At 62.9% G+C, this 13383-nt stretch overlaps 1 protein-coding gene across 1 annotated transcript; it reads right to left on the minus strand.

Annotated features, from left to right (window-relative positions):
• Positions 1 to 6188: 6188 nt before the first annotated feature.
• BOK (BCL2 family apoptosis regulator BOK) lies at positions 6189 to 12544 on the minus strand. The gene is made up of 5 exons (XM_045845824.1): positions 12260 to 12544; positions 11485 to 11736; positions 9008 to 9136; positions 7264 to 7427; positions 6189 to 6753 (listed from the first exon to the last, which is right to left on the minus strand). Exons 2-5 carry the CDS (start codon positions 11705 to 11707, stop codon positions 6628 to 6630), a joined length of 642 nt encoding a protein of 213 aa, XP_045701780.1. The 5' UTR covers positions 11708 to 11736; positions 12260 to 12544; the 3' UTR covers positions 6189 to 6627.
• Between the last annotated feature and the right edge of the window lie 839 nt (positions 12545 to 13383).

A 13383-nucleotide genomic window follows, 5' to 3' on the forward strand; every position in this document is an offset into this window, starting at 1 on the left:
CCCTAACTGCCCTGCAGTGCGGCGGGGGCTTGCTGGGGTCTGTTGCAGGGCAGGGCACCGATTGGTCTGGAAGGTGGAGCCGTCACCCCAGCTCCTCCAGCGGCCCCACCTCCTCACACCGTCACCTGGGGCCGAGGAGGTCCAGGTATGAATACGGGGAAACCAGCACTCAGACCACGGCACAGGGCACCTGGAGGCCGGAAGGACCTGGGAGCAGCGAGGAAGCCCCGCCCCCGCACCCCCTCCCCACACCCGCACCCACATCCCAGCCCTGTGCCCGCCCCCTCTACCAGCCCCTGCATCTGGTGGTCCTCCTTCCCCCAGCTCCTGCCACTGACTAGTCAGGAAGCTGGGCCCTCCTCCTGGGGCGCATCCCCCCGTTCACTGGGCTTCCTGTCCTGACCTGTGCCGACCCCTCTGTTTCCTGTGGTCTGGAAGCTGGATGGAAAGTCCCAGTTGGACACTCTCCCAGCAGCTGCCCGTCCTCACAGCCTGCTGGGCCCCCCTTGCTGATGCTCAAGTTCATAGTTCAGGCGGCGACAGCCTTTCCCGTGAAAGCTTTGCCCGCGCAGTGCCACCCCTCTAGGGCTGGGTCTCTCCGGAGAATTTCCCTGCACCCGTCAGGCTGAGTCTGATTTCCCTGCAAAGTTTGCACCAGAAAGCCAGCCAAAAAGCGAAACTTTGAGTTATCAAGGAAAGAAATACTTGAACGTGTAAAAAGCCTTAATAAGAACGTGTTTTGACTTGCGGCAAGATGGAGGAACAGGTGGACGCACTGTGCCTCCTCGCACAACCAAGATTAGAACAACAGTAATTTACAGATAGAATAACACTCAGAACTGATAGAGGACTTATCTGAATGGAAGTCGGACAGCCAAGAAGTTGAAGTAGACCCGTACATCCGGACTGGTAGGAGAAGACGAGCCGGGCGGGCGCGGGACTGGCGCAGGTCGGTGGCGCACGGAGGTCGGGGAAAATTTGGCGCGAAATTGGCGCGACCGCCATCCGGGGAGCAAGATCGCAGCGGAGATCCCTGAGTACGCAAGCTGCGGCTGGTGTACCCAGTGAGGCAGTGATTGCGGACCACGCAGAGCTTGCAGCCCAGGATCCCAGAGAAGGGTCTGAGCCCAGGAGAACGGAACTGCCGCCATTGTTCCCTCCCGCCCCCGGCCCCGCCCACACATATAACGTCACAATCTAGCGACTGGGGTGCCCAGCCCAGGTGAACACCTAAGGCTCCGCCCCCCACCATAACAGGAGCGACCAGACAAAAAAAAAGAAAGAGAGAAAGATGGCTCAAATAGAAGAACAAATCAGTGCCCCAGAACTCATCCTTTTGAGCGACCAAGAAATAGCCAGTCTATCAGATGCGCAGTTCAAAACACTGGTGATCAGAAAGCTCACGGAATTGGTTGATTTTAGGCGCAATTTAGATGAAAGGATGCAGGTTACCATAAAAGAGATGCAGGAAGATACACGGAGAGCCAATAGTGAAAGGAAGGAATCTGAGTCTCAAAACAATACAGAGGACCAGAAGGAAGATAGAATCAACCAAGCAGGAAAGCATGATGAAATAAGAATTTTAAAAAATCGAGGAAAAGCTTAAGAGCATCCAGGACACCTTTAAACGTTCCAACATCCGAATTATAGGGGTACCAGAATGGGAAGGGGAAAAGCAACAAATTGAGCACGTATTTGAACAAATAATAAAGGAGAACTGCCCCATTCTGGCAAAGGAAATAGACTTCCAGGAAATCCAGGAAGCTCAGAGAGCCCCAAAGAAGTGGGACCCAAGGAGGAACACACCAAGGCACATCATAATTACATTAGCCAAGGTAAAAACGAAGGAGAGAATCCTAGAAGCAGCAAGAGATAAGGGGACAGTAACCTACAAAGGAGTTCCCATCAGACTGTCAGCTGATTTCTCCAAAGAGACCTTACAGGCAAGAAGGGGCTGGAAAGAAGTATTCCAAGTCCTGAAAGACAAGGACCTACATCCCAGATTGCTCTATCCAGCAAAGCTCTCATTTAGAATGGAAGGGAAGATAAAGTGCTTCTCAGATAAGGTCAAGTTAAAGGAGTTCATCATCACCAAGCCCTTATTTTATGAAATGCTAAAGGGACTTATCTAAGAAAAGAAGATAAAGAAAAGACATGTATAGTAAAAGGTCAGCAAACTCACAATTATTAACAACCACACCTAAAGCAAAACCAAAAGAAACTAAGTAAACAAGTAGAACAGGAACAGAACCACAGAAATGGAGTGCACATGGAGGGTTAGCAGCAGGGGGGTGGGAGGAGGAGAGAGGGGGAAAAGGTACAGAGAATAAGTAGCATAGATGGTAGGTAGAAAACAGACAAGGGGGAGGGCAAGAACAGTACGGGAAATGTAGAAGCTAAAGAACTTATGACACGTGGACATGAACTAAAGGGGGGAAACATGGGTGGGAGAGGGGGTATAAGGTGGAGGGGAGAGAAGGGGGGAAATGGGACAACTGTAATAGCATAATCAATAAAATATAATTTAAAAAAATAAAAATAAAATACATAAAATCTTTTAAAAAATAAAATAAAATAAAAAAGAACGTGTTTGAGCCAGCACTCGCAACACACGCAGAGGTGAGACCTCAACGGACCAAGAGGAGGCTGCAGGAACGGCGGCGCCTCCACAGGGAAGGGACCTGAGGAAGGTCACCGGTGTCCTGGGGCAGAGGGAGGAGGCAGGGCGGCGCCCGGACTGGAGGGGGAGGACATGGAGAGGCAGCTGGCCTGTCCTCGGAGCGGGCCGGGGCTGACGAGCAGCACGGCAGCAGGGACTGCATGCAGCAACACGCGGGCTTCCGCGTGGGCCGGCTCCGAGGTCTGGGAGGGAGGTCACGGTCCACAGACGTCACCCCAGACGCGCGAGAACAGTGGGTGGGCAGGGCTCGGCTCGCTCAGCGGAAGACAAAGCTTCCAGGCAGGGGGCCCTCCTGGGTGGCTCGTCGGGTCCCCACGGCCCCGTCTTCCCTGTGACCGTCGTCAACTGTTAGCTGTCCAACCCTGGAGCTGGCCTTTCCACCCCACACCACCCTCCAGCTCCCCGCTCCTCCGAGGACCCGGGACTTGGGCCCGTTTGACGGGATTCTGGTCCCGTGCAGCCTGCTCCTCGCACAGGGGGGTGGGGTGGGGGGGCAGGTGCGCCGGTGCACTCACAGCTGGCCCCCAGTCGCCCCCAGTCGCCCCCAGTCCCCATGGCCCTGAGCTCCAGCACCACCGCTGCCCCGGGGCCTGCTTTTACGTTGGGGTGGGACTCAGAGGCCACGGGCAGCTGCTCTCCTGGCTGCCGGCCCGTCTCCAGGGACAGAGCCCAGGCGACATCTCACAACCGACTTCTTTCCCAGGCCTCGAGGGTTAGGTAAGGGGTCACGGCCCCGCCCCTGGGGCAGGCACATTTCTGAAAGAAAAAAGTGGGTGTGTGTGCACCGTTTCCCATTCCAATTTTAAGATTATAACTTTTTTACTTAATTTTTTTTCACTTTACGTCTTTTAAGATGAAAACCTGGGTTCTTTAGAATGTTAAGCTTATTTGCTTTACTCCACAGGACGCGATTATTTCGGGTCAATGATAGTCTCATTAACAGTGACATTGTTGGTGAAAGTGTTGTACTGTTTTGTACTGTTCGTATGCCTTTCTCATCAAGGACGCGGTTGTTGAAATAATACTTGGAATAACCAGTTTCTGCACGGACACGCTCGTTTAGTTCAGCTCGCACAGGTGGAACGTCCTCTCGGATCAGCCTGGCCAGTGCAAAGCGCCCCACGGAGCTACTGCGCTGTGCACAGGCAGGTCCTGCCCGCGTGCCCGGCTCCGTGCGCGGTGGCCCTGGGAAGCCGCCGCCTCGCACCCGCCTGCCAGGTCTCCTCCTGCCGGGCGTGCGTTCTGTCCCCGCCCGCGCTCACAGAACGCCACAGCGGCGAGGCCGGCTCAGCACCTCCGCTCGCGCATCTGCAGAACAGACGTTCAGGAGTGGGACCGCCCGTCCCAGCGTGAGAGCGTCCCTGCTGTGTCCCGAGGGGTGGGGGGGCTGCCTTCTTGCCCCCCCCCAGCAGTCTGTTGTCAAACCTGGACCCGAGCCAATCTGACCAGCGAGCCATGGAATCTTGGGTTAATTTTGGTTTCCATTTCTTTTCTTTTGTCTTTTTCTTCTTGACTTTTTGGAGCTGCTGAGCTCTTTTGAGTTAGAAATATCAATCCTAATATTCGTAATTTAAATTATAATTGTATTGAGATAAAATGCAGTTATGACATAGTTCGTCATTTTAAAGTACCCACAGACAGTTCAGCGTCATGTTTCGTGTGTTCACAGTGTTGTGCACCCATTGCCCGTCTACTCCCAAAGCGTGTTGTCACACCGGAAAACCCTGTCCCCTCGCCCTGGCTGGTGCGGCTCGGTTGGTCGGAGTGTCGTCCCTCACACCACAGGGTCGCGGGTCTGATTCCCAGCCAGGGCAGCGGCCTAGGTAACGAGACTGGTCCCGTCGGGGAGCTCACACCAACCGATGTTTCCCACACTGATGTTTCCCCTGCTCCCTTTCCCCTCTCTAAGCTTACCCTTGGGCAAGGATAAAAATAACAATAAAAATAAAGAAAAGCCCTCACCCACCCTTTAGATAGTAAACGTTATAAATCCTTTTGCCGGTACATATTTTGCCTTTTATTGTTCCTGGATTTTAAATATATTTTTTTAAGATTTTATTTATTTATTTTTACAGAGAGGGGAAAGGAGAGAGGGAGAGAAACATCAATGTGTGGTTGCCTCCCATGCGCCCCCTACTGGGGACCTGGCCTGCAGCCCAAGCACGTGTCCTGACTGGGAATCAAACCAGCAATCATTTGGTTCACTGGCCAGCACTCAATCCACTGAGCTACATCAGTCAGGGCTCTGGATTTTAAATCTTATTTGGGAAGGTTTTGCCCACTCCTTAGTTCCAAAGAAATTCACTCACTTTTTTTTTATACTTAGCTCTTTGGTGCATTTGGAATTTGTCTGGCAGTGCGCACACGCGGCGACGAGCCCACCTGCTCCCCACTGCCAGCGTCCTCACGCACGGCGCTCTTGGGTCAGGCCTGGGCTGGGCGTCCGGCGCCCCCGCCTGCTTGCTGCAACCGAGTGCCTGGTGGGGATGGTCTGTCCAGCCAGCCTGTGCCGAACCCTCCTCGCTCCTCTTCTCTGTGAGGGTTCTTCTGGCTGTTTTTCCCTTTTTGTTTCTCTCATGTGGAGTTTAGCTTGTTCAGATCCAGGAAAATAAATCCCGCTGTTTTTGCAAGGACGGCATCGAATGTCTGCACTTCCAGGGACCGCGTCCCGTGCGGGTTCTCCTCTCCAGGAGCTGGCGCTGCCGCAGTTCGTCCCGACTCCCCCTGCCGGGCGGCTGCACCGTCCTCGTCTGGTTCGCACGCCGAACCCGACGCTCGTGCTGCTGCTGACACAGGGCGCGCCCCCGGGGCACCTTCTCCCTGCGCGCACACGCTCACGCTCACACCCCGCGGCTCTCCAGGGTGTTCTGGGGTCTGACACGTCCCTCTTCGTGCTGGAAGCACCCGAGCGTTTGATCCGAGAGGATGGGCCGCCCCCTCCCCCTCTGCCCCTTTCTCGCCTCCCTTCCACCTCCCCACCCGCCACCCCTGGCACTGAGGCCCCTGGGAGGGGGTGGCCGGCAGAGGCTGAGAGGACCCCTGGGGGGCCAGGAGAGGGTGGGGGGGGAGCTGAGGGGAGCTGAACCATCAGGACCCTCGCTTCCTCCAGCGGCTGCATGGGGGGCAGGGCTCAGCCCTGCCTCACACAGACAGGGGAGCTGAGGCCACATCCCACGGGCCCTCTGTGCCGTGCACCCGTGGCCTGGGCTGGAGTCGGAGGGGCGGCAGGGACAGGCCCCGATGGGGACAGCCCAGAGCTGGGCTGGGGGCCGAGGGGCAGCCCATGGGCAGGAAATGGGCCGTGTTGGCCGAGCAGAGGGACGGGAGTGGCCGGGACGGACGGGCACCTGGCTCTCTCTCACGTGTGCCTGCGTGCGCGAGTGTGCACGCCTGGGAGTGTAAGTGTGCGCGGCCGCTGTGGCCCCCGGGAGCTGAGGGCAGACGAGGACGGATGTGCCCACCTCCGGTCCGGTCCCGGCAGCGGCACCGGGAATGCAGGTGGGCGCCCTCCGTGGCCGTGGCACTTTATTGGACTCAAACGCACACCCTGTCCTTGTTGGTCAGGGCCGGTGCCCTCCCAGGTCCAGGTGCCGCCCAGGACGCGGCCACAGGCGGGGACACGGTCCCAGCGACAGCGTCTGTGCGGCCAGTGAGGCCTCTCGGCTCCTCTGGCCTTGGCCAGGCCCAGCCACCTCCTGGCTCAGGTCCTGACGTGGCCCCCTTTTGTGGACGGGACCCCGGCATGGGGGGCGGGGGGGCTTGGTGCTCCTGGCTGCCTTCCTTCCGGCCTGGGAGGCGACCCTGACCTTGTGGGGCGCATGAGGCGGGACCACAGGGGGGCGCTGCAGGCCAGCTCCAGGCATTCCTGAGGGCCCGGGCGAGCACAGGAGGGACTCGGGGGGAGGAGGGCGGTGCTTCAGCCGAGGGCCGGGGTCCGGGACCAGGGCTCATCTGTCCGACAGCAGCACGAAGAAGGCGGCCTTCAGGAAGCGGCCGAAGCCGCAGAGCGCCGCCACGAGCCAATGGGAGCGGAAGCCGGGTTCGCTGCTGACCACGCACTTGAGGATGTCGGTCTGGAGGGAGGGGGGACAGTGAGCAGTGCGGGGCAGCAGAGGCCCGCATCTTCCACCCCTGCCAGGAGCAGACCGGACGCATGCGGCCGCTCGCGGAAGGTCTGGGGGCAGCACAGAGGCCTCAGGGTCTTTGCAGGGGGGCGGGGGGCGGGCACAGCAGCCCCACGCACTCCTCCCGGCCCCCATCCTCGGGGCAGGACCGACCTCCTGCGGTGGAGACGGCCCCACGGGGCCAGCAGCCCCCACGGTCTGGCTGGGCCAGGGGCGCAGCTGGGGGCATGAGGACAGTGTCGGGCACAACCCACACCATCGCTCAGTGGGCGCCCGAGCCGGTGGGGAGGGCAGGGCAGGGCTGGGGCTCGGGGCAGCGGGTCTTGGGTGCTGGAGTCGCGGGCAATACAGGTCAACCCAGAGGGGCGGGGCGGGACACAGCAGCCCCACCCCTCCGCCCACCTCTAGCCCCGCCCCCGCCCAGGCCCCGCCCCCAGCCCCAGCCCCAGCCCCACTCACCCATCCGCCCTGCCTGCGCAGCCAGGCCGCCAGGGTCTTGCGCACGAACTCCCCCAGGCAGTCGACCAGGGCGTGGACCAAGGCCGGCTGCGCCTGCCGCACACAGTCCGCGGCCAGCCCCGCGGCCACCAAGTACAGGGACACCACCTTGCCCCACGTGATGCCTGCGGGAGGGAGGGGACACCATTCAGCAGCCACCCAAAACCACTCGCATCCCACCGGGGGTCACGGCAGGACACTAAGCCTCCCCTGCCCCTTCCGCTGACTCCGGGGGTGGGGTGGGGGCAAAGGTCAGGGGCAGCGCCACCCGAATCGCCCCCCCGAGCCCGGTGCCGGGCCGGCATCCGCTGTAGGTCAACCCCGTCCGTCCACCCTCGAGGGTGGCTCTCAGGCGGAGATTTCTGGGGCCTCGCCCACACACCTGCGCACGCGCGCAGCCCCCTGCTCCGGGAGGAGGCGGTTGGCCAGGAGGAGACTGAGGGGGTTGGGGGCTGGCTGACTCGGATGGGGACACAGTGCAGCCAGCAGCTTCAGGGCGCCGCTGCCCGGCTGTCTGTCCCCTGCGCTGCCCTGTGGGGCGGCGGGACACTCCGCAGCAGAAAGGGCCTGTTGCGACCCCCAGCTGCGGGTGGCAGAGCTAAGAGGAGCCACCCACGTGGTACGAGTTCCCTTGATACATCAAAAGACTTCCTAATCTAGACCCATGAGGAAAAGGCAAAACCTTTCCAAAGAACGGAGCACAGAACAGGAACGGCTGGTTCACAAGGGGAAAAAATAGAAGCAATACATTAGACACGAAGAATGCACCCTGGAAACCAGACGGCCCGCTGAGACGGGACCCAGGTGGGCACCTGGGATGCAACGTGAGCCCCAGGGGGCTGCCGCCTGCTCCCTGATGGGAGGGCCACCCGAGGAAGGACAGGCGGCAGAGTGAGCCCCTTCCGGGCCCCTCGCCAGGCAGCCCTGCCACGGTGGGCAAGTGGCGGGGGCAGAGGGGCCTCTCAGGCCGTCCCCGCACTGGGCAGGCGAGGGCAGGCTCTCTGTCCTGGTCCCCGGCCGCTGCGCGTGCACACAAGCGATGCCAGGCCCTGCCTCCCCGCGCAGTCCCAGCCGCCAGCAGGCCAGGGCTGCCTTCCCGCAGATGAACTTCCTTTTAAAGCCTGGGGCTCGTAAACCAGCCGCCCGACAGCCCGGAGACACATACAGGCGGCCACCCACGTGCCAGCGTCAGGCCTGGGCACAGGGGAGTCCAGGAACCGCCAAGGGCAGGCATCAGCCCAGACGCCACGCGCCACCTCCTCCACAAGGGGCCCGCTGGGTCACAGGCCCTCCCCCCGCCAGGCCTCTCCAGGACCCGGGTCAGCCCTGGAGGAACATTCCGGAGGAGCCTGCCCCAGCCCCTCAGGACGTCTTTGCCATGGTGACTTCTGCCCCGGGCAGGCGGCGCTGGCCCACTGCGGGGTGGCCCTGGAGGAGGCTGGACTCTACAGCTGGCAGCCCTGTGTCCCGCCACCCCACCGGCCACGGCCGAGAGGCCTCCAGCCACAGGCCCTGCTCTGTCCCCCATCGTCTGGCTGTGAGCAGCCCGGGGCCCACAGGCCACGTGCAGGACGCCCAGCCCCACTCTCGCCAGCAGCTCCACCCACTGTCCAGCCAGGACCACGGGAGGCTCTGTGCCAGCTGCCCGGCAGGCCCCCAATGCCACAGGGACTGTGGGCACCCTGGAGCGGACACCCAGACCTACCTGCGACGAAGATCTGGGCGGCCACGGCCAGAAAGGCCTCCGTCACCGCGCTCTCGGACTGCAGGGAGAGGCTCAGCTGGCGGGCCACGTTGCGGTACACGCTGGGCCGAATCAGCTCCAGCTCATCCCCTGCGGCACAGGGCGGTCAGAGGGGCCCACGCGGCCTGGCCCCAGCCCGGTCCCACAGGCCTGGGCCCAGCCCCCTCCACAGCCCCGCCCCCCGGCTGGCTTGGAGACCCTGCCTGCACCAGCTGGCCTATGACCTGACCCCACCCGACCCCCATGGCCCCTGAGGACCAGGAGACCAGAGAGGTGTGCTGGGCACCCCCAGACCTGCCCCTGCACCCCGCCCCTCGTGACGAGGGAGCCCTCCCACCCAGGGGCAAGCCGGCTGGGCCGGTGGGGCGGGAATCCCGGGAGCAGCCCGGGCCGTGCCTGACGGGTGACTCACACGGCCCACAGCGAGCCGCCCGGGCGGCAGGCGGACAGGGAAGCCGGCCAGACCCAACAAGGGCAGGACTGACACCCACACGGGTGGGCAACCCAGGCCGCAGCCTCACTCAGGCCCCGCACCTCGCGGTGACTGAGTGATGTAGCCATTGTCTGGGGTCCCGGCACCGCCCAGGCTCCAACCCGTGCCCCATGCCAAGAGGGCTTGTGCACAGGGCAGCCACCCTGAGGGGACAGGCCCCGTCACGGGGCCCTGCCCGAGGCCTGTGCTCCCTGCGGTGCCCTGGCAGTGAGGGCCGGGCGTTCCACAGCCCTCGGACTGGGTGTCCCCCAGCCCAGCCACCTCTCCAGCCAAAGCAAACAGGGAAATGCCGACTGGACAATCCTGGCCGATAAGGGCGCCTGCGGCATCCCTGGGGCCAGCTGCAACCTGGAACGGGGTGGAACTGAGGCGCGGTGGGGGGGGCGCCGAGGGGGCCTGGAAATTCCCAGTGCTGGCCCGGCTGTTCCCACACAGACCTCAGGGGCTGCTGGGGACTGGCCCCGAGAGACTGACCAGGACGTGACCCGCTTCTTCCTGTATGTGCTGTCCCTGGAGCCGGGCGCCTGCTGAGTTGGGGCCGGGCTGGGCTGGGGACAGGGCAGCAGCACCCAGGCAGGATGCAGGGGACCAGATCTCCACACTCTGGAAACCCAAGCCACCTCCCTCTGGGGCCCCCGTGGCAACTGGCAGGGGCTGGACCTGGCCAGGCTGGGCACTGGGAAAGGCCCGAGTTCTGAGAGGGCCAGTGTAGCTGCCCAGGCCCAGGCCAGAAGTGCTGGGGCTCTCGTGTGGAACGGAGGACCGAGGGGACAGACAGAGACCCATCAGGGACACCGGGCCCAGGGAGGAGGCAGCCCCAGGCAAGATGGAGGCTGGGGCCGGGTCACAGAGCAGGCCAGAATAGGCAGGCTCCCTCCTGGCCGCTCCAGGGGTCCTCCAGAAGGTGCCTCCCAGTGTCACCCCCACAGCCCAACTGGAAGAAACAGCAATGGACAGCTGACCTCGTGGGTATCCAGGTGCTCTGAACTACTGGCTGACTCCCAAACCCCACTTGTTCTCACACCTAGGAACTTCTCCCCTGCCCCCTGCATGCCTAAGGAATCTGTGTCCATCACTCACACTCCCGGGGGCCACAGGGCACAGGGAGAAGCAGACCCGGTGTCAGCCTCTCCCCACACGCAGCCTGGACCGGACGGCTCAGGGCCCATCTGTGCTGCCTCCCGCCCCCTGGCGCGTGCCCCCAGGACTACTAGGGCCGGAAGGCAGGACCTCAGCCCCCAGGGGGAGCTGGGCTGGCAGACTAGGCTGAGGGGTCCAGGCCCCGGAGAAGGTGGAGACGAGTATGGGCTGTGTGTGACCTCAGGAACAAGTCTGCACCAGCCCCGTGGTGGTGTCAGCTGTCCTGTGCACCCAGTTCTGCCAGGGGCCCTTGGAGGCCCCCAGATCACGAGGAAAGAGCAGTGGGGGGTAGGGTTTCAGCCAGTAATTAAAAGGGCCTATTTTCCAAAACAAACATCAGGGCACGTGGTCCAACAAAGGATTTTGTGCCCAGCTGGGTACAAGGGTCACTCTGGAAATTTAGCCACTAAAACATTATTCCCCCCACAGCTTTCCATCCGTTGTGGCCAGCATGTTTGAAATCTGGGCTGAGCAGGCCAGTCCCGCAGGTCTGTGGCGCCCGGACAGGGCCCCGCCCCCCCCACCCAGGGCACTAAACACAGGACTAGGAGGGAGGCGGGGAGCTCTGCCTGGGTGGCCTGCCTTGCACTCCTGGCGCGCCCCCAGGCCAGGTCCCTCTCTGCCCCAGAGGGAGCCTGAGACCCCAAGTAGGGGTGTGAGCCAGGTCACCCTGGACAGGCCGGAGCTGAGACAGCCAGACAGCCGTAGCCTAAGGCTGCAGCAGGGTCCGCCCAGACGAGCAGCTCTGGAGGGGGACCCTCCCCAGCTCAGGCTGGGGACCCCGCCCTCCTGTGCCCACACTCACCCAAGCGCAGCAGCACGGTGCACACCTCTGCCAGGCGGCCGCCCGGGGCGGGCGGGACGCGCTCCGGCGCGCTCCAGGCCAGGCCGGCGCGCAGCAGCCGCGCGTGCACGAACTCCCTGCCGAGCGCCTTAGCCTGAGCCACCAGCTCCTTGTCGGTGGGCGAGCGGTCCAAGGCGTCCATGATCTCCGCGGCCAAAACCGAGGACCGCCGCAGCACCTCCATGGCGGGGACGCGGGCGAGGGGCGCCGCACCTGCGGGCAGACAGCGCTCAGCCGGGTCCACCCCGCCGCCCCGCCCGGCTGGCAGAGGAGGCGGCCAGCCGCGCGAAGTGGGCCGAAAGGGGCGCGGCGTGCGCCGAGATCGCGTCCGCGCGCCAAGCTGGGGCGCACGGAGAGGCCCGGCCAGGCGCGGCTCCGGGGAAGGGCCGCAGCCAGCTGCGGATAACCATACGTTTATGTGACCCAAGTCTTTAGAAACACGGAGTTACTTCTTCTCGGTTCTGGATTAAATAACAAAGATCCCGTGCGGCTGCCCGGGAAGGACCGTGGGGAAATAACGACTCGCCCTGGAGCCGCCGTGCCCGCGCTCGAAGACGGGTGCGCGGAGGCGCGGGCGAGGGGCACAGCCCAACCTACTTCGAGCCAGCAGGGACCCTGGCCGGCCCCACACTCCCGCGCCACGACCTCCGCGGCGCGCCGACCTCGGCGTTGGTCCCCCGCCAAGCCGTTCCCATGGTGCGGCTGCCAGGGGAGGGACGCCGCGCGTCCTGCTCACCTCTCCCGCCGCATGTCGCGGGCACAGGGGCCGGGAAGGAGTTCTGGCTTCAGGGTCTGCTCGCCGCCGTCTCCGCCGATCTCGATCCTTCCATTCAAATCCACGAGGACGCGCGCCCTGTGTGCGTCTGAGCCGGGCTGCACCTCGAAGCGCGCGGGCTCCTCGCGCACTCCTGGGGCTTCGGCGGCGCCGTCGGGGGGCGCGGGGTGACTCTCCGCTGGGGAGAGGCGAGGCTTGGGGCTTCGCCTTCTAAGGAAAAGGCAACCCCGGGGCGGAGCCGCGCCGGAGCTTCCAGCCGCCTCCCCGCCTCCCGGCTTAAGGAGGTCCGAGCGAGTTCCCAGTACACGCTGAGGGAGGCCGGGGCAGGCGCCGCCCCGCCAGTCCCAGCGACTAGGACCTAGCTGGAGCAGCAGCCGCCTGGGTGCACACCCGGCTGCATTTTCTTACTGATTCCAAGAGGGTCCTTGTAGATTCTGAATGTGCGCTCCTCGTCCGACAGGCGGTTTGTGTCGGAGACGCGCCCATGCCTTTGCATTGTACTGAAGAGACTGCGAATACTTCGTGCCACTCTGTGGCCGCTGTGGCTGATAACCAACAGGAATCACTCTCAGCAAAGCCCCATTTATCCGTCTTTTCTCGTGCGGTTGGTGTTTCCATATTGCCAGCCTGTGTTTTGTTTTACAAGTGCGATGGGTCCAGCACTCACGGGCCGATGGGCCACAGGTGAACTCCTGTGAGTGGTGTGGTCGGGGGTCAGAGCTCCTGCATCTTCTGCGTGGGCATCCAGCACCGTCCCTTGGAAAGACCGTCATCCCCCCACTGAATTGGAAGAGAGGCCCCCTGGCGGAGCAGGTGAGGCCCATGCGAGGACCTGTGCCAGACCCTCCGGCCCACTGGCTGTGTCTCTACCCCTGGACCGACCCAGCACAGTTCAACCCGCAGGACTGGCCAGCTGGCCCCAACCCACACCTATCCGGCCAGGGCTTTCAGTCCAGGCCCCTGTTTATCCAGGGGCGGCTGGAGCAGCCGCATGTCCGCCCCCGCCGTGGACCGCCCCTGCCACTGCCGGGGGCGGCGTCCTCGTCCTCGTCCTCGTCCTCGTCCTCGTTCTCCATCCTCCGTGC

The sequence above is a fragment of the Phyllostomus hastatus genome, unplaced genomic scaffold (assembly GCF_019186645.2).
Source record: "Phyllostomus hastatus isolate PE091 unplaced genomic scaffold, TTU_PhHast_1.1 phas_contig_477, whole genome shotgun sequence".
NCBI classification, from domain to species: Eukaryota; Metazoa; Chordata; class Mammalia; order Chiroptera; family Phyllostomidae; genus Phyllostomus; species Phyllostomus hastatus.